This window comes from Haliotis cracherodii, unplaced genomic scaffold (genome assembly GCF_022045235.1).
Source record: "Haliotis cracherodii isolate W230 unplaced genomic scaffold, xgHalCrac1.p SCAF_15, whole genome shotgun sequence".
Lineage (NCBI taxonomy): Eukaryota > Metazoa > Mollusca > Gastropoda > Lepetellida > Haliotidae > Haliotis > Haliotis cracherodii.
In genome coordinates, this window is record NW_027266270.1 from 36079479 (window position 1) to 36091424 (window position 11946).

At 39.7% G+C, this 11946-nt stretch overlaps 2 protein-coding genes across 6 annotated transcripts in view; both read left to right on the plus strand.

Moving 5' to 3' along the window:
- Window positions 1–11272, plus strand: part of LOC139462566 (solute carrier family 45 member 3-like) — a 47979-nt gene extending 36707 nt beyond the window's left edge. For all 5 annotated transcript variants that reach the window (XM_071244391.1, XM_071244395.1, XM_071244393.1 and 2 more), the window contains exons 2-3: window positions 8097–9880; window positions 10347–11272. In XM_071244391.1, coding sequence (XP_071100492.1) covers window positions 8435–9880; window positions 10347–10628 — 1728 coding nt within the window. In that variant the 5' untranslated portion in view covers window positions 8097–8434 and the 3' untranslated portion in view covers window positions 10629–11272. The remainder of the gene's footprint in view (window positions 1–8096; window positions 9881–10346) is intronic.
- On the plus strand, window positions 2677–3396 carry LOC139461673 (histone-lysine N-methyltransferase SETMAR-like). The gene has a single exon (XM_071243131.1). The coding sequence runs from the start codon at window positions 2677–2679 to the stop codon at window positions 3394–3396; it is 720 nt and encodes a 239-aa protein (XP_071099232.1).
- Window positions 11273–11946: the final 674 nt, after the last annotated feature.

Below are 11946 nucleotides of genomic sequence, written 5' to 3' on the forward strand. Positions count from 1 at the left end.
TGGTTGTTTGTCTACATCCATCCTCCACTCCCCATAAGGACTTGTTGTTTGTCCCCATCCACTGTCTACATCCACCGTCCACTCCCCATCAGTACCATCACACTACAGACAGTACCCTGTTGTGGCAGTGACTGGGTATGCAATACCATCACACTACAGACAGTACCCTGTTGTGGCAGTGACTGGGTATGCAATACCATCACACTACAGACAGTACCCTGTTGTGGCAGTGACTGGGTATGCAATACCATCACACTACAGACAGTACCCTGTTGTGGCAGTGACTGGGTATGCAATACCATCACACTACAGACAGTACCCTGTTGTGGCAGTGACTGGGTATACAATACCATCACACTACAGACAGTACCCTGTTGTGGCAGTCACTGTGTATGCAATACCATCTCACTACAGACAGTACCCTGTTGTGGCAGTGACTGGGTATGCAATACCATCACACTACAGACAGTACCCTGTTGTGGCAGTGACTGGGTATACAATACCATCACACTACAGACAGTACCCTGTTGTGGCAGTGACTGGGTATGCAATACCATCACACTACAGACAGTACCCTGTTGTGGCAGTGACTGGGTATGCAATACCATCACACTACAGACAGTACCCTGTTGTGACAGTGACTTGGTATACAATACCATCACACTACAGACAGTACCCTGTTGTGGCAGTGACTTGGTATGCAATACCATCACACTACAGACAGTACCCTGTTTGTGTCAGTGACTAGGTATGCAATACCATCACACTACAGACAGTACCCTGTTGTGGCAGCGACTGGGTATGCAATACCATCACACTACAGACAGTACCCTGTTGTGGCAGCGACTGGGTATGCAATACCATCACACTACAGACAGTACCCTGTTTGTGGCAGTGACTGGGTATGCAATACCATCACACTACAGACAGTACCCTGTTTGTGGCAGTGACTGGGTATGCAATACCATCACACTACAGACAGTACCCTGTTGTGGCAGTGACTGGGTATGCAATACCATCACACTACAGACAGTACCCTGTTGTGGCAGTGACTGGGTATGCAATACCATCACACTACAGACAGTACCCTGTTTGTGGCAGTGACTGGGTATGCAATACCATCATACTACAGACAGTACCCTGTTGTGGCAGTGACTGGGTATGCAATACCATCACACTACAGACAGTACCCTGTTTGTGGCAGTGACTGGGTATGCAATACCATCACACTACAGACAGTACCCTGTTGTGGCAGTGACTGGGTATGCAATACCATCACACTACAGACAGTACCCTGTTGTGGCAGTGACTGGGTATGCAATACCATCACACTACAGACAGTACCCTGTTGTGGCAGTGACTGGGTATGCAATACCATCACACTACAGACAGTACCCTGTTGTGGCAGTGACTGGGTATGCAATACCATCACACTACAGACAGTACCCTGTTGTGGCAGTGACTGGGTATGCAATACCATCACACTACAGACAGTAATACCCTGTTGTGGCAGTGACTGGGTTTTCAATACCATCACACTACAGACAATGACTGGGTATACAATACCATCACACTACAGACAGTACCCTGATGTGGCAGTGACTGGGTATACAATTCCATCACACTACAGACAATGACTGGGTGTACAATACCATCACACTACAGACAATGACTAGGTATACAATACCATCACACTACAGACAGTAATCATGCTTTGTTGTATCATACTAATCCATGAAATGAAGTTAACAGAAAACATTGAATCCTCTCAACGTCTTCAAGAGTCGACATGCATGGCCACAGTGGAACAGAAGTTGCTGAAATGTAGTGTATGGTAATCAGTCCAGCAGCTGCTCGTTGTGTCAACAATACTCTTATTGAAAAGCTCCTGTTTCTGGAAGAGAAGTGCAATAAATCCAGTACTAATAAAACATCCAATAGCATCCAACTGTCAGATAGAATGTCCATCACCAACAGCTGGCAGCTGCAGCAGACAATTTCTCCACTGCACCTCGCTGAACAGACTGACATCTTATTGTCCCACCATAGTTGTGAATGTCGCTGGGATCTCCCTGGTTTAAAGCTCTCAATGCTATTGTCCAACCCATTCCACTAGCCGCGGATCTAGTGTCAAACCAATTTGACAGGCAAACAGCATGAGGACACCCAAACGAAACTCGCAATATCTATTTACCAAGAATGCTTAGCTTATCATTTATATTATGTATAGTGTGCATAAATGCTCAGCTTTCTAAAAAATAAATTCTGCAAGTTTTTAAGGTATGGGTTAAATTTCTTGAAACACCAGTAACGGCTGTTGTTGACTTGAGCCACTTCCCGTCGAGTGGCTTGCAGTAATTATAATGTTTGTATGTTTTTCCATGATTGCTGCTGGTGCCTAACATTAAATTTTGAAGTCTAATTCTGTAATCATAATGCATTCCACACACCATGATTTTCGAATTATTTTCTGACGACTGCGGCAAGGAGAGATATACGAGGGGATATCAAAAAGTTTTGAGCCTCACACAGTATTCCTGGTCGAATGGTACAATGTGCTACACCTGATGTACATGAACGTCATAGCTACTGATGCTATGTAGAAACATATTGCTGGCTGCAATTATTTTGTCACAACACTTCGTGGAAGAGACCTACCCCTAATGATTTGGAAAAATGGACAAGTCTCAGTACAGAGCGGTGATAAAGTTCCTTGTCCTAGAGGGTCAATCTGCCAAACAGGTGGAAGAGCGATTGACTGCAGTTTATGGAGAGTCTGCCCCATCGTCTGCAACTATCAAACGGTGGGTGAAGGAATTTCAGCGTGGCAGAGAGAGCATAGAAGATGATGCCCGCTACGGACGGCCATCAACCAGTACCAGCCCTGAAAACATTGTCACTGTACACAAACTAGTGATGGAAAACCGCCGTACTACTCTCCATGAGCTAGAAGAAACAACAGGCCTATCATATGGATCCATTCATAATATAATTCATGGCAAACTCCACATGTCCAAAGTGTGTGCCAGATGGGTCCCGAGAATGCTTACAGATGACATGAAGCTATCAAGGGTCACCATCAGTGGAGCCTTGCTAACTCGGTACAACGCCAACCCAGATGATTTTCATTTTAGGATTGTAACCAGTGTTGAAACCTGGGTTTATCATTATGATCCGGAGAGCAAACAGGAGTCGATGGAATGGAAACACGCCACTTCTCCAAAGACAAAGAAGTTCAAAGCCATCAGATCACCAAGAAGGTTATGGGACAGCAAAGGAGTGATTCACATCGACTACCTGCCCCATGGCACCACAATGAATGGGGAGTATTACGCCAAGTTATTGAAGCAGGTGCGTCAATCCATCAAGGTGAAACACCGTGGAAAAATCCGTTGAAATTACAGCTGTGCAAGAATGTGGCTACGAACTCCTCCCTCACCCATTCTATTCTCCAGACCTAGCCCCCAGTGACTTCCACCTGTGTCCCAGCCTGAAAAAACACCTCCGGGGCCAGAGATTTGAAGATGCCGATGAGCTAACTGCTTCTGTTGAGGGTTGGTTAGGGGACCAGAATGTTGACTTCTTCCGATCGGGCATCAGTGACTGGCAAAGTAGGTGGAACAAGTGTGTGGAGTTGGGAGGGGACTATGTTGAAAAATAAAGTAGTAACAATCCAATTCTTTTACTTTTTCTGTCTGAGGCTCAAATTTTTTTATATCCCCTCGTATAACATATTTATGTGACCTAATAAAAGGACAATTTAGAATATAAAGATGTCTTTTTCTGAGAACCAGTGAAATTGGTTGAAACTTAATTCTATTGTTTGGGCAGAAAAGTCATAGGAAATTAATAAGTATGATATTAAAATTAATTTACATGTTTTACAACTAATGCAAAATTATTCTGAGTACAAAATCATTAGAAATTCTTGGTACAAAATCACAACATTTCAACTGGATTTCGTTTCTGTTGGATTCCTTTATACATTTTAAAACAAGTACTTTTTACATAACCAAGTCAGTTTACGGCTCATCTATTGTCCTTAAAGTAGACGTGACCCATAATGGGATGTCCTCAGATCTTTGTTTAGCGGCAGCGAGAACTTAGATCTGATTTTAATGAGATTGTGTTTACTGGGACATTTCTTTACATGCCACCCAGTCTCAAGAATGAGACTTGGGGAACACTATAAGGACCTATATATACCAGAGATCTTAAAATAAATTTGATGGTCTCTGTATATACTGACTGAATATTCTAAAGCCCATCAACAGATAAAAAATGTCACATCCAAGGCTGATAGAACTAAAAACAGCCTTTTTGTCTATTTAAGCATTGTTTTGTTTGGAAACAAACCACTAAATACACAGGAATGTCAATAAGAGTTTTGAATGTATATATGTTATTGATGTTATCTATTCATCATTCATGGAATACAAAAAATAAGTAATGACATGAAACAGTTACTTATTCACATAACTGATATGAAATGAAAGGTAATTATTGATCAGTTCCACTGTGCTGACATTGTGATAAATATTTTATCAGTCTCTATGCAAATAATCATTGTGGAAAACACAAAACATATTTAAAGATAGCTGAAACTGTGAAACCTGTAAACAACTGTAAATAACTAAGCGTTAACAGATCTATCATCAAAACGTAACCACAGTGGTACTTTCATTTATGGAATAAATTGATAAATGTTTTGTGAAATTGTTCTAAAATCATGCTAAAATCTATAAATGTAGTATAAAATCCCAAATCCTTAGAATATCTCACTCCTGAAAATATTTATTTAGTATTTTGTCAAATATATACATCATGCATCAGCAACGTATGAATGATATTTTGAAACACATTTTGTCACTCTCATTTTCCCGAACCTGTTGTGGAGGATCATCATGGCTGATCAGTGATATCTGTGTAGACTTATTGCGTGGGACACGATTGTTATAGTGAAAAAACAAAATCAGCGTGAGCATTGCAGTTACATGAATCACACCCCTTTGTCTTGACCGTAACATCAGTTGCTGATCCTCAGATATATCCACAAAAGCTCAAATAAATAATTCAGTATGCATGTGGCATGTTGATAATCTACTTCCGTTTTAGGAGCATACATGGTCAAATAGTTTTAATAATACTGCAAGTATATCGTCAAAGTCACATTGTTTAGTCTTAGTATGATCACTGATACTATGTAATGATTTGTGTTGATGAAACAGCAGCATCCCGTCTATGGAATGACGACGAATACTTGTATGGGGTTCATGGGGTTTATTTTGTCTGTTCTATCGGGGATATGGATATCCCAACACAACATGGATGAGGATAATACCCTTAAACATAAGGTTGAATTAATGATAAACAAATTACAAGAATATGTAATTAAACAAACATATTATTACATTTACTGTATACCATGAGCATGAAATTAATCAAATATTATCAGAAAAACCAGCAATATATCATTACAGCTACAAATCTCATTTATATGATAGAATACACATCAAAATATAATAATGTATACATACAAATATTAGCACACAATACCAACCTTGTCTCAGGACGCAGGCTCATCACGGTGAAACCAACAGTAATGATTTATATGTGCATCTCATACCTAATAATAAAATGACACAATTAAAGGGTATTAAGTAAAATGTATATTATACGCAAATTCACACACACAAATGCTTTCTCTCTGTCTTTACAGAGTAATATAAACCAATACATGTTTATCAATACTATTCATAGAACAAGACTAAGATATAATTCCTAGCCTCCTTATGTTAAATATAGATACTAAATTCTAAATACTAAGTGTAAATCCACTTCCCCCAATCAGTGCAGTGCTGTGATGTGATGTGATGGTCATGCAGAGAGGAGATGCAGCAGTAGCCAGAGAAGAGGAACATTGAAGCCAGGATTTTCTTAAAGGAGCTACTACCGTATTTAACTCAATTATTTACCTTAGTTTAAAATATAAGAGTTAAAATATACAAAATTTACATTCTGCTAAATTTATTCTGTATGTGACAAGAGTATTTTCAAATTTACTGTTATTGTTTTGTTAGTACAAATGAATGAGTAAGTTTTTGAGTTTGGAATGTATTCTAGAGAGTGTCACTGAAGCTTGATGTCAGTATTTACACACATGTAATAATGGTCATTGGGTATTTATGTTTTTCTGCAGGCATCAATATATTTAGCTACCTTGAGTCTAGTGTATTGTGTATTATTTTAAAATGAGCGGACATCCTGTTTTAGATTCTGCTGCAGGTGACTTCCTCTACCTAAAGTGTGGCACATGTTCCATAAACTCACAACAAGGCTATATCTGATATTTAAACCAGATAGATACATTTATTTACAAAGATAAACTATTTAATGTAAAAAACAACAGGAATTGCCACAGATATATATGTTGTAACATCTGGTGGATGTGGTGAGGGTAATGGTTGGGGAAACTGGCATGCAACTAAAAGACCCAATCACTGTACACAGGCAGCAAACTCGACATTCTAATGTATGTTGTAAAACTGAATGCGGGAAGGATCAGTTCACTGTCATTCTGTTTTAGGAATGTTTAACAATGACAAACATTTGCGAATGAAAAAACGAACAGATGGTCAATAGGCTTTTGAAAACTAAACTTAATTCAAAAGTATAATTTTCAAAACTTCCCAATGTAGTTCAATGTATATTTGTGCACTGATGAATGTATTTACACCTCCCACTGTTGTCCCTAACTATGGCGTCAAAAGCATTAAGACGTCACAAAAATAATGCTGGAATCGCCTGTGAGAACATCGTAGTCTCCCTCTGTTGTCTCTAACTGTTATAGGCATTATGACTGCTGTTGTGTGTATATCTCTATGTTAAAGTTTGCACTACACCTGAAGATCCGCTGTGTGCCTAAAGGTCTAAAGGTGTTTTGACAAGCGCAAGTTTTTGTGTATGTGTGTCCATAGATATATATATATATATATATATGTATACATTATTGTCTGCAGTAGTCATGCGTTGCCTTCATTCATTTGATCAGTAAATAAGTGTTGGGATATGCATGCAAGCAGCAGTAGAAACTAACATTTTGGGTCCACTAGTTCTTATAATATAATATAACCGGTATAGCAAAACCCTTACTTGCCTTATGATATCTTAACTATTGGGCAGTTTGGCAAGGACTATAGGACTAGTTCCAGTTTGTAACCCTGGCAAGCTGATCAATACACACAAGTCAACAAGCAAGTCAAACTTGATTGGGTAATGGTGATGATTTGGAATATACTTTAAGCAGCTATGTAGCTTGTCAGGAACTCTGCCTATACACAGGGTGCATGGGCAGCACATCTGAAAGTTTTCTGGGTTTTGTTTTTCCAAATTATGGAGAATTACATTACACAAGTGACATTTCTATTGAATAAACAGTGGAAATATAGCTTACATTTAAACCTAAACTTTTACGGGAAGCAGTCTAAATACAGCAGCTATAGGGCTGTAGTCACTCACTCACACACTACAACGTGGAGCCTGCTTCATGTGTCAAGGGAGATGTTTCTTTAGGAGCACTTTATTCTCAGTCTACATGTGGTTAATAATGTAACAAACTGTAGCAAGACTATTTCCTGTAGGGCTGAGATCGCTAACTCAGGTACTTTGGTCGGGTGGGTACTGAGTAGGACCTGGGTACTCACAGGACTACCCGGACCGGTGGTTAGTCATGTGATATATTGTTTGATGACAAAAATTCAATAGAACTCCATGGTTACACTACATGTCACTAATGTTTGCATTTCTCTCTGACTATTCTCTCATTCCTTATGACTTTTATATGTTTGAATAGAGATAAAGCTTCTGTGAACCTCAGTGTATGCCTGATCAGATTGTTTTATATGTATATTTGAAAACTTCTTGCCAGGGCTCTGGTAAAGCAATTCTCAATCAGACATGTTGTACCTAACTCTTGAGACCAATAGTGGGTACCAAGGTAGGGTGGGGTAACAGGGGGTCAAGTGCAGAGGTAGTTAACTGGGACTTGTTTCAGCCCTAAGTTTCTGTGTATCTTTAAGGTTATCTTCTCTTTCCAGATGCTGAAGCTGAAATGACATGGAAATGACACATCATGGACCAAACCTTAACACCTACCTCTCTTAACTGAGCCACATGCAACAAGTCAATGACAAGTCATCTCAAGGCAAACAGGCAACCAACACAACTGTTCAACCACAAGATGAGGACTTTCATTCGTTAATGTAATTACTGTGACACTGAAAAAAAGGAAATATTTTTCTTTGTGGAAACCTCACTGACAAAATGCATCATATCAAACATTTCCCTCAATATGAACAACATGTACACAACTTTATGAAACAGTTGCTTCCAAAGCTTTGAGAAGCAGACGTGTATCTACTGAACAGACGTCAACATGATGGAGACCATCGACATCCCCTCTCCAGGGTCCGGTCTGAGAACTGCTTCTCTCACCCTCACACAGATCCTGCTGCTGAATGCAGTGGTGTGTGGAGTAGAGATCTGTGCATGTGCTGGCTTCACATACATCCCACCGATGCTACTCAAGGTGGGCTACTCCGAAGAGACCATGAGCTTCATCTTAGGTCTTGGTCCTCTCCTAGGATTTTTAATTGTGCCCGTCCTGGGCAGAGCGTCTGATCGCTGCCACAGTTTTTATGGTCGACGTCGCCCTTTCATCTTTGCCTTGTCAATGCTCTTACTTGTCTCGCTATATATGATTCCTTTTGGGGAGTACTTCATGACAGTGATATTTGGCTACAGTCATTTGAGTAAGGTGTTGGGGATGTGGTGTTTGACTCTGGGCTCAGTGCTGTTGGACTTCACCAGCCAGGCCTGCCTGACCCCCTGCGAGGCCCTCCTCAACGATGCTTCCATGGATACAGGGCAACATGGACGTGTTTTCTCCATCTACTCCACTATGGTATCACTAGGAGGTGTTTTCGGTTACCTACTCACAGCAATAGATTGGAAATCTAATTCCCTTGGGGTCTACTTTGGCTCTCAGGAAGCCTCAATATTCTCAATACTGATCGTTGTGTTCACAATATTATTAGCTGCCACCCTCATAGTAGCTGAGGAGAGGCCTTTAGCATCACTGGGTCGACAAAACTTATTGCAAGACAAAGAAGGAAGTCTGGGGAATTCAAAAGCACAAGAATCTGGCTACAGTAGTTCTTCCTCAGAAGATGTCCCATTAAGTATTTTATCAAATCATAAGGCCAACTTACAGACTTCTAGTCCACTGCGCTCTGAGTGGAGGAGCAGAGCAGCACACACCAGATCAAAACTGCGTTCTGTGATTTTCGGTTTCTTTACTCGCGGTCGCTTCTTGTCAAGCATTTGTGACTGTTTTCGACTGATTTCCTGTGGGATATTTTCTTTGTTGCCACAACAACTGCAGCAGGTATTTGACGTTCCCATTGTTCTAAGATACCTCACACTAGCCCATTTCTGTTCTTGGACAGCTCTGATGGGCTTCAACCTGTATTTTACCGACTTTGTGGGGCAAGCAGTCTACAATGGTAACCCGAATGCTCCCGATGGCTCCCCTAGTGAGAACCTTTACGATGAAGGAGTGCGAATGGGCAGTTGGGGGCTGTTGCTACATTGTATAACATCAGCATCATATGCATTTTTCATCGAAAGATTGGTGGACAAATATGGATGTCAGTTGACTTATCTGGTTGGAATGATATCTTTTTGTTTCGCCATGATGGGGATGGTGCTCTTCAGGAATGTGTATATTGTGAATATCATGGCTGCCTTGACGGGATTTGCATATGCCACAGTTACAACTATTCCTTTTATATTAGTGTCAAAATATCACATCGAAAAAGAGGTAAGATCCTTTTTTACTGTCTGATTTCGAAAATAAAGACAGAAATATTTAGTCTTTAAATAGACACAAGCCATTTTGCAATATTCAGAATCTAGTTTGGGATTGCCATTATTGTTGATAAAATCAAGGTGTGGTATATTTTATGGGTGAAAATCTCATATTATGATCCTATACTTGCCCCAGGGCCAGGGCACTCTTGTTAATGACCCCAGATAAAACAGAAGTTACATTTTTCACAATGTGGCATCGTTGCCCTATATTTCTGGTACCTGCTCATCACTCTCATAGATAATATCTTATTTGTAAATATTTTAAGCTGAAATATTTCTTCATGAAATCCAGATCAATTGATTCATATTAACACATGATAAGTATGTCGAGGTGATCAGATTAATGTTAACCATTTATTAACATTCTACATACAAAATTTGATTATTTTTTTCATGGCTACGCATTCATGTTTCAGATTTATTTCTTTGATGTAATGTCCAGTGGCGATCAATCTTTGTCAACACGAGGAATAGCTACTGACATGGCTGTGTTAGACTCCGCCTACTTCCTGTCCCAGGTCGTGCTGGCCACCGCCATGGGCTATATCGTCCACATGACCGGCACTGTCTATGCCTACATGGTGTGTGCTGGCATCATGGGACTCCTTGCCTGTTTCTTTATACAAAAAGTCATCATATCTAAGTCGGACGTCCGAGCTCTACAGATGAGTGAGAGGCAACACATCATCCACAGCTGACCTGAAGTCCATTGGTATACTTTGTAGTGGTTTAACAATACACAGGCATTTTAGGATATATACTCACTACCAAAAGAAACGTGAACCATAGAAACATATAGAGACGTAGGTACACTAAGAAGAGATGTTTCCAATGTGTACCACTTAATGACAAAACTAACAATCAGTCTAGTGTTCCCACAGAGTTCTATTTTCTTATCACGATATGCTGCACATGATTTCCAACTTTTACACACTAATGGTGCGCAAGACAAATGGTGTATCTTGAGTCATGGATGTATGACATCACATGTGAAGCGTTCATGAGCATCGGTTCACACAACATACCAGCATGTTTGTTTGTGCATCGAAACAATCTAATATCTCTTGAATATGAGTAAATCTTCATATATTAACCAACATGTATGGCATTCATGTTTCTTTTGGTGGTGAGTATATCTTGTATCCATTATGGGTCACGATACAAAATCTATTACAATCCTTTTGTCTTTGTACTAACAGAGTGTGTCAACTGTTGACGAAGAAAGAAATAGTGCCTCACAGGCAGCTTGGGTTGTGTACTTCCCAGGGAGCTGAGAATGCTAAACAAGTGCACACTGATTGATAGACCGGGGTAATGTTAGTGCTTTGAGCATGCACCTTGTGTCTGGCACAATATAAGTACACATTATCATTATTATATATGTACTTTTATGATTATTAAGAATATATAATAAGGGAAATAATAAGGGAACCAAATATTAAAAAAAGATGTTACATTGTCAAATGATATGGTTTCTTTTGGGTACAAACAATATAACATACAGGACTTCTATTATCTTTAAGACTGTGCTTTGTTTTTATGTTTTTTAGTGTAGTCATAAACTAATAGTCAAACACCCTTGTGTCAAACTTTGATGTGTCAGACTAATTGGTTTTCTTGAAGTAAATGCTTGGTCCCAGCATATTCCTTCTTTATTCAACATTTTCAGTTGTGTTGAAGCTTGGATAACTTGAAGTATTTACGTAGGTCCCTTCAAAATAGACACAAAGGTGTTTGACTACATTATTTTTCAACTTGAACGTTGTCCATAGGTTGCTGCTGGGGGCTGTCAGACCTACATCACTAAATAGGAAATATATCTTGTGTATCCCATTACAAACATGCAGCAAACTTGGTGTGTCAGCATGATAAGTAAATGTTTATGTCCTTGTCCAGCGATACATCATGTAGCTCACATTACGATGCTTCACTGTACTTACGGCTTGATATACTGCTAACATTCTGCATGGAAGCAGAAATATGTTTTTTGTATTTGAATGAAATGTACATATATGG

Bases quoted from the DNA above. Each gene is read 5' to 3' on its own strand.
- LOC139461673 (XM_071243131.1), top strand. From the start codon at position 2,677: ATGGACAAGTCTCAGTACAGAGCGGTGATAAAGTTCCTTGTCCTAGAG.